This window comes from Enoplosus armatus, chromosome 6 (genome assembly GCF_043641665.1).
Source record: "Enoplosus armatus isolate fEnoArm2 chromosome 6, fEnoArm2.hap1, whole genome shotgun sequence".
In the NCBI taxonomy this organism is placed as follows: Eukaryota; Metazoa; Chordata; class Actinopteri; order Centrarchiformes; family Enoplosidae; genus Enoplosus; species Enoplosus armatus.
Window position 1 is genome coordinate 19,176,403 of NC_092185.1, and position 25,389 is coordinate 19,201,791.

Sequence of the window (25,389 nt, forward strand, 5' to 3'; positions counted from 1 at the left end):
AATTTCCACAAAGCTGCAAGTTTTTGGAGCATTTCCTCCCCACAAAAACTCCGTGCCCTTGGTCAACTCACAAGATGGTCTGGTCTGGCCTGATTTAGCTTGGCATGGCTCTGAAAAACTATTGACAGGTATGACAGGCCTCCGATTAGCCAGTCAGCTGGAGGCCCAGACCTTGTCACCTGTCAGGTAGAGAGATGAAGGGTGAGTGAGCAGAGGAGGAGGAAGAGGAAGAGAGAGAAACTTAAGGGGAAAAAAGATGGGAGAGAAAGGATTGGTGGCGGTGGCATTCGGCGCTGACGGGGCACACACAAATACAAGAAGCAGCGATAAAAACCACATGAATATCAGGCCTGAGTCACCTGCAGTAGTGTTTGTGAAGCACTCCATTACAAAAACCAGAGGGTTTGAGGATGACAAATGTGTGCCCAAAGAATCTGTGATTGGATCTGGGATTAAGGGGCTGTCGTGTCTCTGAAGAGAAACAGGCAGAAGACGGACAGACAGAGAGCGAAAGAAAGAGAAAGAGATGGCAGGGTGGAAGAGGGACAGTAAACGAATGTCAGACTGCCCAGGCAGGGAGACAGAGTGGCAGAGTGGGTGGGCTTTGACAGACACATCTCACACAGGCTGACAGCTCCGTCAATAGCCCCAGGATGGCCGCCCTGATTGACAGCTAGCAGGTGGCGCATGAATGGAGTTGTCAGGCCGACTGTCAGTCAAAGTCACATCGCTGTGGCTACAAGGCCCCGGCTGAACAGGCACACAGCTGCCCAAGGTGATCTCTGGGTGTACAGGCAGACTTTTGGCACGGGAGGCAGAGGCAGCTCAGATCATACTAAAATTACCATACATGGCAGCAGCAGCATACAATAGCCGTGTTGATTGGGACTATTTTACTCTAGTGGGCAGATCTGGTATGTACACACATGGGTGGTTCCACTCAATTTCCAAAAAAAAAAAAAAGGATTTGAATGTACTATCAATGCGTCTCTGCAGTTTTTCCATTTCCTTGGTTCCCCTTAATTGAGCATTGTTCCAGCACGAGGACATGAAGCATAGGAGTTAATGGGCAATAATTATATGTGAGAGAGGCTTTCTCCCTGGAGTGGAATCCAGAACAAATGGAAGCTCCGATGTGCAACATTCTACTTCATTACATCTGCCGCGATTAAAGCCCGAACATCTGGCACCATATCCTGACAGATAGACAAGACTTCTGGACTGGAAGGGAAATCGAGTGATATTTACAAAAATGTAACACAGGGTATTTACTGGATGAAAGAACAAGTGCTTTGGGCAGGCACGGTACATTCTCCCTATCAGACAAGTGTTGAACTGATAGATGCATGTAAACACAAGTAAATCGTTTGGACACTTTTGACAAAAATGAACGGCACTAAATACCGTCGCTACACTTTCACATCACAATGGACTTTATTATTATAGGCAGCTTCTTTGCTACAGATAAATACGCACTGTGGCTCTTCAAGTAAACACTGGAATGTACATCAAGGTTGGTTGTTAACTCTTTTTTTTTTTTCTTTTTTAACAATCTCAATCATCCTAACCCCTTCGAGGTGAAGCTAAAACAATAATCATAACTGTCTGTGTCTGCTGTTGCCATGACAACATCAAGTCCCACACAGTGATGTCATGCCGATCTGGTCCCTCCCCGGCGCACGATTATCTCCTGTGATGCTCTGAGGCAATCTGGAGGGCCTCTGGGGTGTGTGTGAGCGTCGGAGGCGGCGGTCGGGGTAGAGGCTGTTGTCAAAGGGCTTGCGGTGGACACAGAGGACGTGGGTCTTCAGGTTGCCCTTCTGGGAGGCGCTGTAGGGACAGTACCTGCACTGGAATGGCTTCCGAGCTGGAAAAGAAAAAGAAGGCAGACAGAAGAAACAGACTTAATACTGGTACAGTTTAACCTCTGTGGGGTCGGGAATGACCACCTGGTGAATGCCAAATGTGGGAATGTATGTCTTTTAAAAGTAAATCAATGAACATCAACTCCAATTGGACGATTTTTGAGATGATGACACTTGACTGTTTATACCGTCTGCCTGCGCTCAAACCTCATCCCAGCTGACCGCTGCGAACCAATCAAATTAAAACAAACCAACGGTTCTCTGGCTCTAGACAAAACCTCACTGAATGTCTCACACAGTGAGGGTTTCTGTTCATGAAAAAGATTTGTGACATGACTTCTGTGAAAAATGTATGTTTATAATTCTGGATATTACATTTTTCCAGTATTCTGGACCAGATGTTGGCAGGTGAGAAGTTAAACTTTGACACTGAGCAGAGAGAGAAATAAAACCACGCACATACATAGATGTTTCAGTGGGGTTCAAATACGTTTCCTGTTGGTTATGAGCGAAAGTCACCGTGGTTTTTGTAGAAAAATATAAAAAATAAAATACCAGTCTAAAGTGTGACATTGATTTGGTCTCATAATAACAATTTGCACTTTCTAACACTCCAACTTTCCCACAACACTGTGACACTTCATGGGCTGACAGGTTTTTATAAGAAAGGCCAGCAAGTTCTAATTCATTGTAACACATTTCCTGCTCGCAACAGCCACACACACACACTCTCACACACACACACACACACACACACACACACACACACACACACACAGACAAATAAACACACACACAAGTGTTGAGTTGAGAAATGACAGACGTCTGCAGCTGGGAAGCAAGGCATGCCAAAACTTCCTGTCTGTCCCCCTCTTTAGCGCCCACTACATACTCCACTACAAATACTGTGAACCTACATGACACAGCACAGAGTGTACCTTTAAGATACAAACAACAAAGCACACTGTTAATAGCTTCCAGAAGTTTATCTGACCTCAATAAAAATCTGTGTGACACCAAAGCCTGAAGGTGTTGCTAAGATCAAAACAAAAGCTGCATTGGTTGACTCATTTACCTGTCTACCTAGACAGCCATGTGTCCTTGTTCACTGCTGTGCTATTTTGAGATGTTACCTCACATAATGACTGTCTCTTTTCCCCTCTGTCTAATACTTCAATGTGTTTTTCTGTGATTCATGGTTACAGTAAACCATTATGTGCTGATGTCATTTGACATCACTTCCCAAAAACTGAGGGCTGTCTCAGCCTTTTCACCCCGCCCTCGCCTCTTCCTCTCTATTCGCTCCTCATCAGAGCCGAGACAGCTGTAGGCAGCTGAACACTCGCTTTCACATCTACATAAAAAAATGTGTTTTTGGGGGGAAAAGTGGGAAAACTCACAGAAGGTGTGAGCAATAAAAGGTAATGCTCCATCTGTTGGTGTATAATAACCTGATGGCCGTAAAGGACACACATCGACATTCACACACTAGTCAGAGAGAGGATGAGGCCTGACACATCTGAATATCATCAGGATGGCACAGAGAGTTGTGTGCGTGTGTGTGTGTGTGTGTGTCAGAGAGAGTAGTCTTACTGGGGGGGGGGCTGTCTAAGAGGAACAATAGTAAAAGAAAAGCTTTGTCAAAATCCAGGTACAGAGCAGTTTGTGGCGCTTGTTAAACTCTACCTGTCTCACTTCAACTTCTCTGAGCCTCAATCAATGGAGGTGGAAAAACAGGAAATAGGGAAAATAAACATCTCTGATTCTGTGCATTTCTTAAATTCCCTTAATAAAACTTTAAAGTAGTTTTCTTTAAAAAAAAAAGTTAAAAGTTAAAAGTTGCAGCCTGGCATATGGGGAACTGTAACACTGTCATCCCGCTTTCCCAAAATTTTACACATCCATTGTGACTTGAGAGACTGAACACATTTCCCTCAATCTTGTTAAAATCTTGTAAATGCACTCAGACGATGTGAACAATCCTGTAGGCTATTACAATTTCATAACGTCGGTTAATAACAAGCCAAAAGGTCTCATGTCTACATCAGTCGCTTGTTGCCCTGCTTGTCTTTGCCTCTCTGCCTCCATCGCCTTTCTTCCTCTCCCTCCTCGCCTCCCCGGGTCTGCTGTTCTGTCTTCCCTCCCACCAGAGGAGAGGGGAGGTCCACGAGAGGGCAACCTCCAAATAAGTTCCATTAATCACAGGCCAGAGTCTAATGTAACTAATATTTTACAATTAGAGGAGACAGCAGTGGGCTCCGAGCCATCCATCTCTTCACCACATGATCCTCCATTCATAGGCTGCAGCCACAGCGTCAGACCAGCCACACACACTCGCACACACACAGACATACATGCACTCCTATACATGTGCACGTACACAGTTGCACAAATAGACTGGACAGGAAATGAGAGGGGTGGGATTGTGTGGTGTTGAGAGGAAGAGTGAAGAAAGAAAAGCAGAATGAGTGATTACTGACTTTGACTCTATATAATACTGACATTGGACTGTATTAAAGGACAATTCTGGTTTATTACAACTTGGGTCTTATGTAATTTGGGCCATCATTTCCATCTGTTATGATAACATTGTACTCACCAAAGTAAATGCTGAGATCTGGGAACGTGGCACCATCACTACAACAAAGTCAGACAGGGCAAGAAACACGGGCAGTCAGACAATCAGACAGGTTGTACACAAGCTAACAGTTTAGCCAGATTAACTAAACCACTTTATTTGGAGGTTAAACTGAAAGTGAGCACACATAAAATAATAATAATATTGCCTTGTTGCACAGGTCAACCCTATCAACTGTGATGAATGTTTACAATGGACAGTTTCATTCACCTTATACTTTGTCTAAGCTAACCTGGGTGTTTGTTTGAAAGCTGTATGATTGTTTGAGAACTTGCGCCTCTTGCCTCCTCCGACGTATTTTTAGGAAAGTCACTGCACCCGCCACGTCAAGTGCGTAGCTCTCTGTAAAACCACAACGTGTCGTTTTAACTCTTAGGTTTATGTATAAATCTAACAAACCAGATATGATATGTTTATTAGTGAGCTTTAGAGGGGGGGGGGTTTACCTTCAGACAGACCCAGGCTAGCTGTTTCCCTGTTTCCAGTCTTTATGCTAGCTAAGCTAACCTTCTCCTAGCTGTAGCTTCATATTTAAAGACCAGATATGAGAGTGGTATAATCTCATCTAACTCTCAGCAAGAAGGAGAAAAGGCGTATTTCCCAAAATGTCAAAAAAAAAAAAACATCTAAAGCTGACAGCAACTATTCCCTTAAGTACAAGTTTGCACATAAGTAGGACTGTGACTGACTTCAGAATACTGCGTTACTGACCTAAATGTGTTCGTAGCGCAGAGTATTGAAAACTAACAAATATCAAGAGTTGGCATTAAACTTCTGGTCAGATTTGTTTACTTCTCTCTGTATTATTTAAACAGATAATTACTGATTACTGACTTAAATAATAATTTCGCAAATTTTAGACTTTAATTTGTGCTAAAAGCAGTTCTTACCAACATTTAAGCCAAATTGATAACTTTGGCTTCTTTTGTTCGATGAACAAAAGGATTTGAAGAAAAACCTTCAAGTATCAAGAAAGGTTTTATTTTGGTATTGGTATCGCAGCTCATATATTGTATAGGCACTAGTATCAAAACATTTCAAACCACACCCTGCCCTACCTAAGTGCATGTTTGTGTGAGGTTGTACACATGTACAGTATATGTTTGCGCCGACATGCTTGTTTTCCTGTGTGTTCGTGTGTGTGTTGTGTGTTGTGTGTGTGTGTGCGGTGAGAGTGTGTTGTGTGTCACAGACTGAGATAATGACCATGATGACAGTGGCGGGGCCGACGGGGGCCAGAGGAGCTGAATGGTGACGGATGACACAGGGCTGAGCTCTGATGGCACACAGACAGTGAGTGATGACTGCACATCCTTCCCAGTGCTCCACCCTTCATTATCTCTATGGGGAGAAGCACGGCACAAAGGCAGGCCGCGCTGCCCTCTCGCTGCCCTCAAACGACATCTGCTCATGGAGACAGCCGCACTACCGCTCCTCTTTCACCTCGCTGTCGCTCCATCTATCTCCATCTATGGTGATCTTTCTCGCTCCTTTTCTCTCTCCTTTTTCTCTCGCTCTCTGTCACCCTCTCCGCGGAGGGTATACAGAGGTCAGACAATGAGATAATGACTCACCCCTTTCAACCTTTCAAATCAGGGTCTTTTCTTTCTCTCTGTCCTCTGTCGTTCTTTCATTCTTAATCCTTTCTTTATCGATCTTCTCATATTCACTTGTTCTCAGGCGTCTGAGAGGCCTGATCTGATGTCACAGAAGAGATGGCTGGTTTAGTTGACTGGTTAACTGGTTAAAAGTTAGCTAATGCTCTAAACCTCAAGGCATCCACGGTGCTACAAGACTGTGCTCTCAAAAATAGCTGTCCTAATTGTGCCTGTGAAATATAAACGCATGCTATAATAACTGATAGAGAAATATTTTGAAGCTTTACAGCAGCTTAACTGTTAGAGTGGTAAATGTTGCCATCTAGTGGTTCAGTCTGAGCAGTGCAGTGATGAGAGTGTCTGTTTAAAACACAAGGGAGGGCTCAGTGAGACTAATGAGCATGCAGACAGGTTCAACCAGAGGTCACCATCTGGCCAATTACCACTGCTGGCACATTGGAGCCGACCTGAACTGTCATCACAAACACATCACTCCATGTCCAAACTGCCCGGCAATATGTCACCATGCCACTCGACGTGCCATACAGTATGGAGAAGATGGGGGCAACAGGAGACAGCCCCATGACAAAGCCACCTGGTCAGCACTGCAGACAGGACAGGCTGCCGGGCCACCTGCTTAGTTCAGTTTTAGAGGACACTCGTTGGACTCTCAATGTCAGTTACCCGTCTCAATGTCCAGTTTGACTGACAGGTGTTTATTGTGTCTTTGACATCTACTTCCTCTGGGAGAGAGAAAAATATGGTGGATCAATCAGCAGCAAACAAAAGGCGAGGGATGCTGAAAAACAGCAATAGCCACAGTATAATATGCTGTATTTCACGTAAAAAAAAAATGGTTTAATGATGACAATTGTTCTTGGATTGTTAAAGGAATTAAAAACATAAGGGTTTATTCGAAGACAACTAAAAACTGGCTTTTCCAAATCCTATCTAATTGTTTAATTCAAACGGCATTATACGCAATAAAAGCAAGAAAGAAACATGAATAGTGTGATGGCCATGACAGGAGCTGAAGTGGAGGGGTGCTTTTTGGCATATTATAATAACCATCTGTACAATCAAATAGAAAACTACATCTTGCTGTTAGAATCATAAAGAAAGGGAACAGATGTTAATCCCTAATGGAGTTGACAGGCACTTTCCTGTCTTTCACATGAACATATTGAGTTTCTGAATAAGAGGGGGATCAGAGGGAAGGTGTATCATGTTGCACTCATAATACATGCATATCAAAGACCCCAGCTGTTGGATTCCCTCTCCTGAGAGACAGCATTATTAAATCTGCACTCAGCAAGCATATCACACCAGCACAAGAGCTTAAGCCTCTCCATCAGTGGGCTCCGTTGGCCTGGGCGATTTGTAACCTATCACACAAGGAGATTATATCATCTTTTAAAGTGTTGGGGTAATCAGTGGCACACACCTGTGTCTTCTTTAGCCTTTATTTGAGATCAGAGATAAGATTTGGCAAGAAAAAAAACAAAAAACTAAAGTGCTATAAGTATAAGGGAAGTGTGTTGTTTGTAATTGGCGTGACTTATTCACACACTCACACTCACTCTTCACACTTCGCTGTTAGGTGATGAGGACTGAGGTACTGACTGACAAACTTTTTTTGGTATTTCTATAGCAAAATCCTTGTGTCTGACGATGTCACACATTGTTACAAAACATACAACCACAGTCATCCACTTATATATAGAATTAAGCTAACCAATTGTAATGTTGTTATATTGCCATCTGCAGTGGTCTATCACATTCAGATGGGGTGATACAAAGCATTTGAAAGGCGATAACAAGATGGAGAAAAAAGACAGGGCCTGTCTTTGTCCACTAGGTGGCAATAGATACTTTTAAATCTGAAGGCAGCCCTGGCTACATCTTGATAACAGTGACAGCTGCATTTAACATACATGATAAATGAGCTGATGCTCACCTGATGCAACATCTTTCTCCACGTCCCCCACACCGTTCAGACTGGCTTTGTGTGCGCCGGCAGGTGTGCTGCTCAGGCTCCCTTGGGATCTGAGGAAGGAGAGCAGGCCGCCCTGGTGCTGAAGATGATCGGCCTGTCCTGGAGTCAAGTTCTCCAGAGAGGAGATGGGAGATTCAGCTACAGCTCTGCCCCAATGCCCCGGCTTGTCTTGTGTCTTCTCGCCAGGGGCCTGGAAATCAGGGTTGGCCGGTCCCGGCTCCTCTGGCTTGAGGACATTATTCTTCAGCATCTTCCACTTGGCAGCATCGTCACTTTCGTCCTCCCTCCCTTGCTCAGATTTCTCAAATTCACCTTCACCGCCGTGACCTGCAGAGCCCGCATTCTGTGTGTTCATCTCTTCTTTTGTTCCCTGCACCAAAAGGTCACACTGATATGCAGGTTTCACACTGAGTTCAGCTGCGGCATTAGAGTAACTTTGTAGCCGGCGGGTAATGGAGGAGGAGAGTCCATTACTAAAAACGCCAGACATCTGTACCAGTACAGCAGGAGACACAGCTGAATGAGACATGACAGACTCTGGCCTGACAGACAAATCTAAAGGCTCATACTGGGACTTTCTGGTTTGAGCAGATAAAGAGCCGTCTACACCTGCATCTTTGTCAGTGAGGTCAGACTGCTTGTTGATGAGCAGGGTGTTTTCACTGTGGCTCTCCAGACCAAGGTAGTGACCTGCAGCTGGGCTCCAGTCCTCCCTGGATCTGGGTCTGAGCTTGGGGTTGGGGCTGGAGCTGCTGCTGCTGGTGGGCTGCAATGGAGAAGAAAGATCCCTACTGTTCTGCCAGTGCGGGAAGTGGTAGCGATCCAGATGGAAGCCGAGGGAGGCTGTCTGTGCAGCGGTGTAGTCACTGGAGAGTGGACACCTGTAGACTTTCTCACCTAACAATAACAGCAAAAATACAATACAATCCAAATCAGATTAGGAAAATATGTGTATATGAGGCATAGTGAGCATTTTGTTCTGAGGAAAGTATGTACCAACAACCGTTGTCTAAACATGAAAAATGTTGCAATCCCACACCAGGCTGAGTTGAATGATTTAAGCGCTGCCCTGCAGTAAATCAAGCTTGTAATCAGCTTTCAGCTCCAGTGATCCATCATTTTACAGTATGGACGCCACCACCATGTGCAATAAATACAGCCAAAGATGTTAACACCAAACAAGATTCTTCCAGAAATAATAAACAGTCAAATTTAAAGCAACTAGAACAAGGCAGATGTCGCAGACAAGAACCTCATTCCATCAAAACCAGTAAGTGGGTTTCCCAGTCAGAAATAACGAAGTCCAACATGTGAGCGGTTCTGATTAACCGCACCATGTACTGTAGCTGAGTTTATTTTTGCTTCATACTTGAAAAATGGTGTGTTGGAACCATAATTCAAAAAGTACAAAGTGTATTATTGTGGAGAATGACAAAGGGTAATTTTTCTCCTCTTAGCCTGTGAAAGATATCCATCTTGAAATAAGATTTGATCCTGCTCACCATAACTTTTAATTAAAGGTAATTTAAATGCCTTCTTCCCTCTGTTTACCTACAGTTTAATCCTTATAGCCATCACAGAAACTCCCTCCAGGGTTAAACACACTCCCTGTGACCATTTTGAGTTAGTGATTGTCTGAGACCTCAGCCTTGCACTGTCTTTAAACAGCCCAGCTGTTTCGCTGCCATTCCAATTACAGTAAAAGTCATCCGACGCCATTAAGCCACAAATATTGGCAGTTTATTGCCCAACACTCTCCTGGCATTTGAAGGTCAGGTCATACATTATACTGTGTCTTTTAGGGATGCGTCTGGGATAGGGAGATAAACCCACCACCATTAATTTAATTCTATGCATATTGATGCCTTATTGTTCTTCTTTAATGGACTAATATCTGAGTTACAACGGTGATTCATCCCTGCCAGAGAAATATCAATTTCATACACCTCAAGATCTGACCCTGAGGTAATTCTCAGAGGTAAATCTAAATCTAATGATCTGTAGTTGTTACTTTACTTTGTTTCCAACTTTAATAGAAAAACCACCTTTGTGAGCTGAATGGTAGTAAAAGGAGGGCTGATTTTACTATTTCAAAAGTACAAACCCGTAAAATAGCACTGACATATTAATCAAATAGAGCTGAACCTAATGAAATCACAGCTGAAATGGCAGATTTGTGTCCTTGATCTGAAGACAGTCAGTTTGTACTGTATATGTGTTTGTGTGTGTGTGTGTCTACAGTGGGTACAGTATGTTTGTTTTAATGTCTGCGTACATTTAATGTGTGTGGCGACGTGTGTGGGCGTGCAAGAGCGGGAAAGAGACTTCAACAGTGCCACACCCTTGTCTCCAGTAACAGACAAAAAAATCCAAACAGCTTAATGGAACTCTTTCAGACACGCACTATATCTCAATTATTCTGTGGCTTAAATTATGATGACATTACCGGCCAGCTCCAAATGCAGAAAACACATATATCTGACCTCATCTTTCAGCGTGGACCTTCCTAAACCCATTTGCCAGCCTACATGAGAGTGGTAAAACAACACAAAGACTGAAGACTCTGCCTTTTTTCTCTTCCTTTGGACGGGTGCCATCTTTGTGATTGCCTGGTTCATGCTAACTTAATCAGTTTAAGATTTACTTACACTGCCGAGGCTCACATTATGTGAGGGGAGTAATTTTAGAGCTTAGATTTATCAACCAAAACTCCAATTACTGCATCATTACAAACCCCAGCCTCTCTCACCTAACACAGAGCATCTAATGAAGTGATGCGTATGAGTTATCCGCCCTTACTGGATGTGCAAAGTGGAGGAATAAGGTAAATAAATAAATAAGTGCCTCAAGTGAGCCGTGTCTATGGAAAAAAGCATGCAGCTGGGCTTGGACAAGTGATTCATTTCATATGAAAATAGGCTTTAAGATTTACGACCATACATCACCGTCAAAGCAATCACGGGCTCACATGCTATATGCTTACATAGGCATTTGGCAGTTATATTGTAGATATTTAACTCTATATACAGAGGGGCTTTGGCTCTTTCGATATATGCAATCAAGCACCTGAAATGCAAAGCAGAGATACATAGTGGCTGGTTCGGTTTAAGATGAAACAGAGTGAGAGCGAGAGTCACACACAAGACTGGTGAGAAAAACAGGGGCACCAGATGTTCTTTGATGTTTATAATAGCATATATTATTAATATTAATTAGACCACATAGTCAATGACGCATTTGGGACGTTTCCAAGTCAATTAAGCCAAATGGCATTCAGGAGACGGTGGAACAATATTTCAAGGCAGGTGTTCAGAACTCCCTGGGTAAATCTTTTTATCTGCATGCTAGGAAAACAAGCATTTTGAGCTTAATTTGAGCCTCATATCTGCAATAATAATTAAAAAGAGGATTAAAAGACAGAAGTGAGAGGGAGACAGAAAAGCCAACAGGTAATCAGTTTAGACAAACCAGTCAGACTGACTCTGATCACTGAATAAGAGCTGAATTTGTTAAGCCCGACACAGGACCGAGTTAGATAAGGACCCGTTTGGTTAAAAGATGCTTTTACTGTCAGCAATCACAAAGAATAGACTGATGTAACTGGAACAGCCAAATGAAAAGTGATACAGCAGCCTGCTTTATCTGTGTTTCTGGGTAAACCTCATGCTCGTATTACCATTCACAGTTTTACAGACGCTTATCATTTCAGGCTCTCTCAGCTCTGAGCTTACAGTAAAAGTGTAAAAGCAGGAAATAAGGGAGAAAACACATGTGTGGACAACATCATTACATGGTGTCTGCTCATTGACCTTGAGGTTAAGAGTATTGAATGGGACTAATTAATAACTGTCAGAGCATTTTATGTTTGTTAGGCATGTTTTTATTCTGAGCTGGGATCTAACTGGTCCAATGTAGGTCAGAGGCCTGAAGCATGCACCCTTCATTAGTTTATCATCTTAAGAAGAGTCGTTACTCTTAATCTCAGATTATAATTAAAGTCAAAGTGCATTTTCAAATCTGTCCTGATGAGATATTGAGAGAAGTAATTTTCGTGACACGCGCCTTCTATTGAAATCAAAGCGTGATTTCTAATTTAAGATGCTGGGGTGTTTTGTTGTTAAAAAAAAATCTAAATCCAGCACTGTATCTGGATGTATCAAGCAAAGAAGCCGTCTCTCACTCTGACAGCCATGACTGTAATATTTGCTATCCATATTGAGAACATCAATAACTTCATGACCACCATAGGCTGACTATGAATAATGCAGCCAGTAATTCTGGACTAATCAATGTTCCTCAAGCTGAACATCTGGCAGTGGTAATTCTTCCTCAGCATCTCCGCTCTCCTGAATTAGAAAACACTCGCTCTCTTCCTCTCTCTTCCTCCACGTCCAGACCGTCGAGACAGACAGACTTGATCAGTTACAACCCCCCACCTCCGAAAAAACTTATCCCTGTTATTAAACCCTCATCAAGTGGTGCGTGTTCTCCATATGTGTAGGATTTACCTATCTGTCCCGCAGCAGACCTGTGTGTTGAGCCAGGGCCAGCAGCGTGTGATTGTGTTAATTAATCTGTCATTGTGAGCGCAGGGAGCAGCTGCAGAGGTCTCTGGGATATATTGTCAGAGCTAAACAATGCGGTGCTAAGCCCCCAGAGTGAGTCTACCATTACACAAGACTAAGAACAGAGAGGAGAGGAGGAGAGGGGGAGAGAGAGCCTGCCGGATCCATCATTGACTAAAGCAATGACGCCTGACCTTTACAATGAATTAGTTTCCATGCTTAATATTGACTGAAATTAGAGTCTGATACTGAATGTGCCATCCCAGAACTGTGTGCGCTCAAATCCTCAGTTAGCCAGCTATCATAAATGTTTCTGGAAGTGACACCGTATGGTCTTGGAGATAGGGGAGAAGAGGGAAAGTAAAAACAACAGAGCTTGAATATGTTTCTTAAAGAGCAACCAGAGAGGGATTTGGCCATAAACTGTGAGCATTTACATGTAAATATGCAGATACCAGTATGTGTGTACAATATGGAAACAAAACATCTAATGAGATTAGACCTGATCCATTTATCTCGGCTATACGGCCATCATTTAAGAGGATACTGGATCAAATCCCAAAACAGTGCATCAGACTGAGATGTACATAACAGCAGCGCTCCAGAGGAAAATAACCATAGTCATAAGCTATGAAGAAACAGAACAAAAGTTTGGATTTATTCTTCTGCTCTTAACAACACTGTTATAGCAGTAATTTAGGCTCATGATAACATGTTAGCAGGATGCCATGACAAGAAAGGCATTTACCCAGAGAGTCGAATCATCCAAATCACCAGGTGGAACAGAAGACTATCAATAAAAATACCAGGTGGTAGATCAAATCATAAAAATCACTGGGTGGTATATATCAAATCATTAAAAACACCAGATGGCATGCATTAACATCTTGTGCCCCCGTAGGCAAGGGGTGGGGATGTGACGGATAAAAAATAGAGGGTACTAATTATCCCTACAATTCAACATGATGCCATTATCTTTAAAAGGAAGACAAAGTCCTTGTGGATGACAGTAATATCTGTGGTGGTTTTGCTGACCCTGCGCTTCATGTCCACCTACACTAAGTGGGAAGAAAGATGAGGCCACAGCTGTCACTTAGCTATTACATACATACATATATATATATATTTTTCTTTTTTTTTTTTAAACATAGAAAATTAAGATGCATAAATGTGATCCTTTGTTGTCAAAGACCTCGTATCAATTTTCAGACTAGAAACATGTAATCCTGTAAAGAACTGACAAAAGGGGTTCTCCAGTGAGTCAGTATGTTAAGAAAAGAACAATCCGGGTGTCACGGTAGCCTATGAGCTGAAGCGTGTACCATGTAAAACGTGTGCATTTCATCCCTGTCTCTCTCTCTCTCTCCCTGTATTTGTATACAAGGCAAAATGCCCCAAACATGTTTTTTTTTTTTTTTTAAGGTCAAAATCGCAGCAGAGGCCGAGATATCCTGACTTTTAGTTCCTAGTATGGGTCAAGCTCCATAAACACTGGATCCTACGTGTCCCATAATGCAACAGGATGGTATCATTCATTAGACTCTGATGACATCATCAGGGTTTTTTTTTTTAAACTTTGGAAAGCTCCCTCCTGAGCAACAATTATCTGGCTATCTTCACAGGCTGATTAGTACGTCTCCTGTCAACTAAACTGAACTTAATGTGTAAAATCATTGCAGTAACTCTTTAACAAGATCTTAAAATTGCCTTAAAAAAAAAAATACCTTGACTGAATTACCTGTGGTTGGAGAAGAAGATTGTGGTGGATGGTCGAGGGCACTGCCAGAGAGGGAGTTCCCAGTCTCTGTGATGATCTCTGTTGGCCCATGATGACTCACGCTGCCTGGGCTACCGGGTCTGCTGGTGGCCTTGACTTTCCCATCGTCTACAGGGAGACATCTCTCCGGCAGGTAAGAGGAGCACTGCTGCTGGTCTTTAGGACTGAACATTTGCTGCTCAACAGGTAGTGCCGGAGTCATGATCTGCCAGCCTGGGTAGCTGCTGCTGTTGAGTGTATCTCTGTTAGAGATGACTTTCTGCAGGTATTCCATGCTAGTGGAGCTCAATGGAGGGTGGAGATGATTTAAACCTAACAAAGAGGAGCTCTCTGCATCTGTCAAAGTGCCTGGACCTGAAGAAAACATCCTCCCTAACATCTCCCTAACTTTCATGTCAACACCTGATGTGGCAAGCATCTGGTTATAGTCTTGATGGTCAACTCTCTCAGCTGTGAGGAATCTGTTGTGAATGCGTGAGATATACTGCGAGTAGAGGTTGCTCTGATGGTCTTGTGTTAGGTTGTTCATGTTAACAGAGTCATGCTCCGTGGGGAGATTACGCTTAGCAGCCAGCTTATTGAGGTGGACCTTCATGTGGTTCTTCAGAAACCAGGGTTCTTTGAATCGACGGCCACAGATTTGACAGCAGTGCTCAAAAGAGTCCTTGTGTTTCCTCATGTGGCCCTTCAGGAACCAGGCCTGGCTGAAGGTCTGGCCACACACCTCACAGGGAAATTCACCCACAGGCTTCCTCTTGTCACCGGCCCCCATCGCAGGCTTCTGCCCTGAGCCTGAATCAGCAGTTATATGCGTTGTCTCAACGTGGCCAATGAGCTCCTCCTCTTGCGAGGCAGCAAACTCGCACAACGTGCATTTATAGGGTTTATGTAGGATCCTGATGTGGCGTTCAAGCTCCTGCTGCTTCCTGAACTTTCCCTTACAGAATGAGCAGCGGAAGCCGGTGGGTTGGGGCTGGATGGGATCATCCTGGATGGCAGTCACCTTAGGAGATGTGGATGCATGTGGCTGGCTCTCTGCAGCACCAGAGTTGGTTAAGAATGTCGGTTGTGTTGGGACAGTCTGTGGCTGTTGGAGCGTTTGAAGTTGGTTTATATTCGATGTTTGCTGTAGGCCCACATGACCAGCTCGCGTCTGCCGGTCCCTTAGTATCGCCCTTTCCTCAAGCTCATGAAGCAACCTATTCTCCTCCCTAATTCTCCCACGGCCTTTACCCAGAATGCCTTGCTTGTGAGTACGGAGGTGAATCTTCAGGTTCCCCTTCTGTGCAGCCCTGTGGTCACAGTATGGGCACTTGAAGGGCTTCTCGCCAGTGTGTGTGCGCATGTGAAGGGAGAGGATGCTGTTGAATCGGAAGCGCTTTCCACACAACGGGCAGGGATACTTCCTGTTCTTGCGGTTGTCGTCCTGGGTGGAATTTACTTGGGAGACGATGCTTTGATTGGTGACTCTCAAGAACTGAGAAAGCTCTGCTCTCCCGTTCATACTGCTGAGAATCCTTGCATCCATGATTTGATTGGCCAGAAGTGCCATCTGGCTCCTAATTGGGTGGGTGAACGGGGTAATGAAGCTGTCTTTTCAGGGACTGGCTGATGTTACAGTATGGTGGTCTGGGGTGTCTATGTGGGGCAGTCCAAAAGTTAGCAGTGAACTGTAAGCTGACTGTTTGTACTTATTCAGTTGAAACAGGATGTGGATTCATGCTGTTCAGATGAGATGTCTGTTGGTTGTAGCTCAGACCTAAAGAGAAAACAAAGGAACATTAAGGGCATTCAAATTCTGCCAAAACAAATAAATTATTCAAATTCATTAATTTCCAGGCCAGAATGCCCAAGAACAGGTGAGTAAAATGTCAGTGAGGTTATGAGCTGTCAATTAAGTGTGTAAATCTGTACTTTTGCAGCTTCTGTATAATGCCAGTGATGCACCACAAATAGGTCAGGAAATAGAGCAAAGTAGGTTCTGACTTTCCTCATCCTGTGTTAAGTATGCCTGTGGTTTTAGATTATTGTTGGAGACTGTAAAAATGCTGATTAAGTCTAACCACAAAGGCTTCCTCAACAAATATCTCATCTTTACTAAAGGGTAAGGTGAAAATCTTTGTCTAGATCTCATTTTGTACTGACACACAATACTAAGGCAGCACAAACATCAAAGACTGTTTGCTTCTACTTGGCCTTCCTTTGCATTTCACAAATCTTGAAATGCTTAAAAAAAAAAAAAAGATTAAAGTAAGAGAGTTAAGCTTTTTCAGCAGGTCTATTGCATATTTGAATAAAACCTTTACCAGGATAATTATGTCACAGGAGTACTAAGGAAAATAAACAACTTGATGATGCAAAATGCAAACTAAAGTCGAAGGAAGAATATCCAAATAGAAAGCTAAAACATGCTTCACTTTCCTCTGCCCAGCCCCCCCTCCCCTTTTTTTGATTCAACTGTAGCAGCAAAAACAAAGCTTCAAATTCACATCGTGCAACAATGGTAGAGGTCACATAAGCGAGCCCTGCACAGCTCCAGTGCAGCACCAAAGGGCACAGAACAAAGCCTGCACTGTCCGCACAGAATTAACACAGGCTTACATCATCCTGGACTGCAATCTCAGTCCGTCATGAAAATGATGTACACAAAAAACACACAGATAAAGAGCTGGCAGGCTGACAGCAGTGGCTGGTGTGAGTCTGCACTGAGCTGTGGATCAGAAATCAATGTAACCATATGGTACTGACCAAAATCATATCTGACAGGGAAAAAGTGGGTAAATTATATCATAATATTGTAGATCTACTTCATATTTTCCAACCTGGTATTCCTTAGCAGTCATGCCAAATCAGAGAGGGGAGCAGAGGACGTTCACCCCACCACCCACCCACTTTCAAGGATTACGGTCATTTGAACTATTATTGCATTTGCCTCTATTAATGTCATCACTGTACTGTAGCCTTGGATGTGTAATATTGTACAGAGTATCCAATCTCAAGTCTGCACCCAATCAATAACGATTGATCAAGCTCAACTTCAAATGGCTTTGGGTCTGCAGCATCTTAAGAAATAACTACTGTGTAACTGTGTGTGCATTGCTGTTATTAAGCAATGCACGGGTGCTCTTTTCTTACCTGTCTGTCACATCTAACTAGCTGAGTAGCTAAAGCACGAGTGAGGCCGGTAATAAGAGAGTAACCCAAAATAAACACAACCTTATTCAAAACCAAGACACTACATATAATGCCTTTCAAATAAAATGTCTGACAAGGAGTCTGAGCCACCTGCTGCTGCTGCTGCTGCTAGTGCCTATGGTCCATAGCAACCTCAGTCAGTCATGAAAATGTTGTACAAAAAACCACACAGATAAAAAGCTGGCGTGGCTGTAGCCATGGCCGGTGTGAGCAGCATGTCTGCTGTGAGCTGAGATCAATGTAAGGATACGGGCCTGACCTAATCATATCTGACAGGGAGAAAGTGAGCGAATGATATTAGCATACACTAGATCCACTTCATATTTGCTAAAGTGGTATTCCTTTGATTAACTAAGCATGGCAAGGAGGCATAAAACCTTCATCACTTGTGTGTGTGTGTGTGTGTGTGTGTGTGTGTGTGTGTGCTAGGTTATGTAGGAATTGGTGGAGATGGGAGCAGTACGCAGGGCCATCAGGTGTTTTCTCTGTCAGGGTGGATTAGGCTCTTTTGGTGCCGATTGAGAGAGAGCTTGATTGTTATTAAGCATCGTGTCACAGTAGCGCCTCTTAGGTGTGGCTGCGCATAGACGAACAAGGAGCAGGTGTGATTTAGCACAGGCAATAAAAGGAAAAAATGTGACACACACACACAATTAAACCAGCCATGGGAGCTGTGCATTCTGGATGATTTCAGTTCTGACAAAATAATATAAAACATCATTACATTTATTTTCTTTACTGCAGTCAGGCTAAGGATTATGCATTTCAGTATTTAATCTACAGGAGGGTGGAGGTGTAATCTTTTTGCTCTGTAGTTGCAGCATATTGTCAGCCAGGATGGATGGACAGTATTGTAAATCCATAGAGAGGTGACACTGGAATGAAACACATGACTGAAATTTATAGATCAGAAGTGCATATTTCACATTTCTTTTTAACAGCAGTTAAAAAGCATTCATAATTTATGTGGATGGTTGAGCTGAAAGCTACAATGAATGCACAACAAGCAGCTACACAAGCCTGCAACCAACAGTTACAGTAACCCATCTAATGTAACTTAAAACAATGATTATCTATAAGCAAGTAGAGGTAGAAAAACTAGTAGACAGTGTGATAATATAAACATATCTGATATCAGATGGGAATCATGAGTGATAATACAGTCATAATGTCATGAAATACTTATCTAATGATACACTCTGATATACAGATGAGATATCCATACCTCATGTACACTAACTAATGATATAGTATGATGTTCTATGTATATGTTGATGTCCCAGATTCTTTGTAATGTTTTTCAGCCTACTTCAAAATCCCATAACTTTCAAAATTCCAGGAATTCCTTGACTTCCCAGCCTGCAGATAACAACGGTGTTATTCATTATTACAGAGCAGGCTTATGTGCAGACAGTAAATGCCTCATGCCATGCATTATGCCCCCTGTGTCTCACTTCACCCACGCGCCCACCCACCAACTCAGCCAGCCAGCCATCCTGTGGACTTCCCTGTCAGGGGATGAAGAGGCAGCACAAGGAAGAGGGCAGTGGCAACACAGCTGCCCACCATGACCTGTACAAAAGATAGCACCCATATACTTCCTGACAGCCAGATTAATGAAACCCTATAGGAGCTTCTCTGTTGGCCCCCCAAAAGCCTGACGGAGACAGAATAGTCTAACCAGCACCATTCATTACTGCAGGAGTACAGAGCACAGAAAGAGCACACACAGCACTGACAAACTAGCTCCTTGTGAGTAATAGCTAAAGAACTCATAAAGGAATACATACACATTTGTTGTGGATGCAGTAAATCTATGCCACTCCTTTCACAACTATCAAAAACCTGGCTTGTGCCCTGTAAAAATAAATCTGGCGTGCATGTGGTGCAGTGGTGATGTGCAGTTATTTGGGAGTCAGCTATTCCACATGTTCAGCAAAAGGGGGCTTTCGATTAATTCCGTTTGTCTCGTTCAGTAATGCAGATTAGTGGCCTTGAATGCAACAGAGGGAAAAATAAGTTCCTCTGGCAACATACTATAAGCTACAGGGTCTAGAAACTGCAAGTCAGACTGCAAACAGCAGGCTTGCTACGTGGTGGCCAGCTGTGTTTGTACCTGTATGAGTTGGTGGAAATCCTAATTCACTATAAATCTTTCAAATGACAAACTGTTCACAAGTCACATTTATACAGACGGAAAAAGGTGTGAAAATGACTAAGTGTACATGAGTTTTCTGGAGGAAACATGCAGCATCATAGCCTCATTAGACTGTGTGTGTGTGTGTGTGTGTGTGTGTGTGTGTGTGACATAGTTAAACTTTGCATTCATGAGCTTCCTCTGATGCTTTCAATGGCGCACACACACAGTGAAGCGCAACGAAATATAAACACTGTCTCCTCAACTTGTCCTCATCGTTCACATGCAAAGACACCCACTCTCACATGCTGTCTCTCTCTCTGCACACACTACACACACATGCACACACACACACACACACACACAGGCACGTGCATATAGAATGTATTTTAAATCACTAATGTGTAAACAGTTGCTCTTGTTTGCACAGACCACCTGTTCTTTCTGGACACAAACAAAGCTTTGGCGTACGATGGGGTGTGTTAACAGTGTGGGGTGCGTAGGGGATGCCTTGCACAAGAGAAGCCTATCCACATGGTGTAGGCTGCATCAGATGGTTGGGCCCTGCAGGACGGCAGCCAGCTCCAAGAGAACTCACGCAGATCTCAAAGAATGGAGCTTCTTCAGTCCGCAACATACTGACATGTTTTGCTGTCTTAAAAAGTACAGCCCCCCTCCCCCCAAGGAAAGCAGGGTTGCTAATGCTAACCCTTGTCACTATATCATTTAAAGAGACAGGATCATTTTGTTTTCACATCACAATCGTCCTCTACATTGCTCAATACTTGCAAAACTGCAAAGGGATGGCAAAAACGAAGGCAAAACTGTGTCTACTTTCAGTTGCTGAAGCACTTGGAGGCACTAAAACAAAAGTCATTAAACGAGTCATCACAAAATCACAGCAGGAGTCTGGTAATGCCACTTACAGTATCTCATTAGGCTATGGCATCTACAGGAAAAAACTGACAAACAAAGAGCATAATCCAAGGCACATTAACTGGGCTGATAATTCAATGAACTCTCATTTGGCAGCCATCTTGCCCTTGTGATGGTCTTTTTTCAGCCGCAGCAGCCGCACAGACCCCTCCTGAAGTTCCTCTGTCTCTCTCACACACACACACACACACACACACACACACACACACACACACACATATATATATATATATATATATATATATATTCTCCCTCTCTCTCTCTCTCTCTCCGCTCTCTAAAACAACAAAACATCCACCATTAGACAACGGGGTACCAGCGTAATTAGAAAATGACTTCCTTTGCAATCCTGGCTAAGTAGTTTACACACTGTAATTACAGGGACAAAATCATCTTTTCATCATTTCACTGATTGAGCTCATCAACCCAGTGGGATCCCAGGACTGTGCTCAGGCAACATCTGGGCTAAGAGAATTAGCCCTTAGTTTAGCAGGCCTTACACAGTGGCAAGCAACTCAGCACGAGCACCGGACATGGCCGTGGCACACATCTCCAATTGAGACTTGTTTTCGTTTTTTTCTTTTGGATTGTGTACGGGATTGGGTGTTAGATCACGAGCCCTATCAAAAGAGCACCTCTTGCACCAGAGCATTCTACTTGTTTTAATACAATAGAAGACAATTCAGGAGGAGGTCACTGGGCACTCTATTTCCCACACTTCCCCAAAAAAAAATGCCACATCACACTTTGACTCCCCCCTTCCGCGTGTGAATGGACGCATTGAAGATTGACCTTGGCGCGCGCGACAACGTGTCTTTTCACTGGGGCGCCGGTGTGTTTACTCTAATTCTCGGCGTGCCCCGAGCCTTGACTTTCTAACAAACACATGTGGTCCTGGAGTTGAAGGTGAAGTGCTTTTCGCTCGTCTCTGTCCTGTGGAAGGGGCTCTGACTCTGTGTTGGCAACAGAGGCAAGTGTTTAATGTGGCAGCTGTTAGCCTCGTGGATTTCCACTAATCACTCTCTCCTGATTACTCTGATGAGTGTATGATGCTCTTAAATAATCAACCCGCAATGAAAAAAAAAAAAAAAAAAAGAAAAATAATTATCATCATCTCCCTAAGTAGTGCAGCTGCACCCGCCTGCAATAATTACAACTAGAACAGGGCGCCTTCTCTCGTCACTTACAACCACTTATTATTAGAGATAACGCTAATTGGTGCAGTGGTGGGCGACAATTCTTCACGGGGTTCGTCATAAAAAGCCAAACCTTGAAAGTTATGGCACATTAGAGGTCTTAAAGCCAAGGTACGGCACTAAACATCGCATGCTGAGACACGCCAATAATCTGAGCCAGGGGAGTAGTAGACGTCCTATCAGTAGCCCCTTGGTTGCCTCGCTGCCTTGCCCTCACTCCACCCTTCCCCCCACTCCTGGTATCAGCCTGGCAGACACAATTAACATTTTCATAAAAACAATTCCCTGCCTCCAATAGTCCAATGTAATTTGTTTTCCATCTCTGTTCATTAATCATTGTTTAAATCGGTGAGCCATCCCCTCCACTCTGCCATCTGCACTCAGCTGTGTTACAGATATGACACCTTCCCCCTTAATGGGAGCTGACAGCCAAGAGAGGAGGCCTGTGGAAAATAGCTTCCTGCGTGTGCACTTCCACCTTGCATACTGCCAGCAGGTGAGAGAGGGGGTTTTTAATGGGTTCTGATTAATCTCGAAGGCAAACAACATTACACTACAATATCATAGAGCATGCAACACTACAGTATATATGCACATGCACAGCTACAGAGGCTAGAATAATTAGACCAAAACTCATGCAGACATGCTTTATAACAATGGCGATGCATTCCAGATTTTGTCGAAGTTGTCGACCGTGTTTTTTTTTTTTCTTTTCTCCTCTAGTTAAATTAGCGCAGTGTTCCTACAATATGCTATTGTTTTCCTGGAATTGGGAGCAAGGTTATTAATTATTCACTGTTGTGTTCTCATATGAGGGGGCTATGCTTTTCACTGTGTTGCCTCATAGCTCAAATACTTAGGGCCATGGTACTCGGGCAAATTTCACGAGGCAACATCACAGAGATATTATTATCACAAGGCAGACACTTAGGAGATTAAAAGTTTCCTGAAGAGTTTGAATGATTGGAAAGGTTCAGACCCCTTCTCCGATAAGATTTCAAAGTTCCAGGATTTCCGCGGTCCGCATGGGGAAAAGACAAATCAAATAACTTTTTTTGCCTCAATTACCCGGCCCCCCTTTCAAGTGATTTAAAGCCTAAGTCTAGGTTAGCTTAGGCATTTTTTTGGGAAGGGGGGGAGAAAATCCTACTCAATGTGGTGGTAAGAGGGTGCCAAAAAGTTCATCTGGCCTGTTGATTTCAGCATGGATTATAGATATTCAAATCATGTGCCTCGTGTTCAAACAAGTGCCACTATCAGGGGAGAAAGTTGCCAAGCAGAGCTTTGTCATGTAAGCTGTATGAATTTACTGCAACATAATGAGAAAACGGCTGTGGCGCTACATTTAATACAGTTTCATCCACTCACCCTCCCTCTCTCTAATTTCGTCTCAGTTACAATGATGATAATAATTTCAAACACCCCACCAGTCTCCATACAGGCTATAGTTTTACATAAAAAAAAAAAAGATGGTGTCACCTGAACATACATAGGGCCCAGTTTTTCATCAGGAACTGTGTCACTGTGCACACATGGTCCCACTTACAAAAACGCCTCAGACAAACGCCCCAACTCTTTTTGGGGTGTTTCTAACAAGGACAACAGCAGCAGCAGTAAATGATGTGTATATTCAAAGCTGAATATTTCATGTTGATTGATCGCACTGACTGCCACCCACCTGCTCCTCCTCCTGTCCCACCGGAGCTGGCATGAGGAGAATTCAGTAATTGAGAAGAGCAGAGCATGGTCTCTCTTTGCTCACATATGACAGATGGGGCATCATCGCTTCAAAGGAGAGCATTTGGAAACAGGAGGAAGAGGGGGGGGTGAGGGGGGGGGGGGCGGGGGCAGAGGGTGAGGGTGGCTTTGAAAGTAGCTGTGCCACTCTGTACAGGTGACAGTAAGAAAAAAAAAAAGGTTACAATCTCTAAATCATGGCCACTCAAAAACTGTTATACATCAAAAAAAAATGTGATTAGTGTAATTAATGTAAGAGTACTCGTTGTCCTGGATAAACAATTTAAATAAACTATAATGTACAGAAACCTTGCATCATTATTCTCAGTCACAACCACACAACTTAATTTGCTCGTATTTTGTATGAGGTCTGGCGCATCTACTTCATATTCGTAAATTGTAATGAGGCATTAACATGAAATGAACAAACGTAATGGTTTAATATAACATGATATGATAGAAGGTCGTATGGAAAACATTATATGGAACATGTCGTGGTCTACTGTACACACAACACACTGTATGTACAAATAAGCACCCAGGAAACACACACACACACACACATCTGCTGGGGTTTTTTTACATTCCTCTGAAAGACTCTCGCCTCATTTATTTTTTACGGCAACGTATCGAGTTGGATTCTTTAGTCACCTTTAAGCCCTCGCCATTACTTTATTTTTCAGCTTCCCCCCCCCCCCCAAAAAAAAAAAAAAAAGCCAACAGTGGCAGCTCTGGGAAACACACACGTCTGTCAGAATCCGACTCGTCAGAAACTTAAACTCGCTCACTTCTCACTAACGACTCGAGTAAATGTGCAGCGGTTCCTCTTACCTGGCCGGGTCCGGGAGGCGCGGAGGAGACGAGGTGACAGCTGGAGTTCAGAGGAGAGTGATGTTGAACTGGATGACTGACTGCTGACTGACGGACTGCACGCCTCGCACGCTTTATCATGAACGCCCAGCGCACAGTCGGACCCAGATTTCCTCTTGAGCAGCCGCTTCCTCTCTAAAAAAAACAAACAAAACCAAAACAAAAACAAAAAAAAACAACCTTTAAACGCTCTCGCCAGACGAAGGCAGCGGAGGCGCTTTGCTCTGTGGTATTTCCAGTTGAAGAAAAAGGTAATGAAATCTTATCAAAAAATGTACTCGGGATACTTCGACATGTCCCGAAGCCGTATGTCTCCCTCATCTGGCCGCTGGTGTGTAAGTGTAACAGACTGGCGCCGTGCGTAAAATGTGCACTGCCGTCTTCAGGACGCAGACCCCGTCAATCCTTCCTCAGAGATGCATGCATGCGAAGGTATTATGTGGTGTTATGCATGCCAAATTGGGTTAAGGTGATTACCTGCAGGAGAAGTACTTTTACATTCTTTTGAAAACTTCCATGAAAGCATGATGGACGGATCATGCAGACATGATCTTCAAACTTGCTCTCTTTATAGACATAAACATGATGCAGGTTTTTTCACAGGCTGATCCTGTGCGTTGTGTTATGTGGCAGCTGCTTCTTGCTTTATGTACCCTAAAGTGTTTGTTGGCGTCCCATATAAAGGAAGAAATGATGACAGACCGTTGGTTACCTGGATGCTTGTAACATCTGTCAAATTCCTACCATCCTCCTGACCTTCACCGGAGATTTGTCTCCGAGAAAGCGAGAACTTCAAATAAGTGAGTGCATGCCAAACATATTCCTCTCAGGGGAAAAAATATCTCAGACATAATCAGAAGTTTCGAAATAAAGAAACAA

General features: G+C 43.4%; 1 protein-coding gene across 1 annotated transcript; it reads right to left on the reverse strand.

Annotated features, from left to right (window-relative positions):
* Window positions 1-1,631: 1,631 nt before the first annotated feature.
* Window positions 1,632-24,831, reverse strand: LOC139286318 (uncharacterized). The gene is made up of 5 exons (XM_070907064.1): window positions 24,798-24,831; window positions 24,472-24,645; window positions 14,401-16,032; window positions 8,059-8,994; window positions 1,632-1,867 (listed from the first exon to the last, which is right to left on the reverse strand). The coding sequence occupies exons 1-5, from the start codon at window positions 24,829-24,831 to the stop codon at window positions 1,632-1,634; spliced, it is 3,012 nt and encodes a 1,003-aa protein (XP_070763165.1).
* Between the last annotated feature and the right edge of the window lie 558 nt (window positions 24,832-25,389).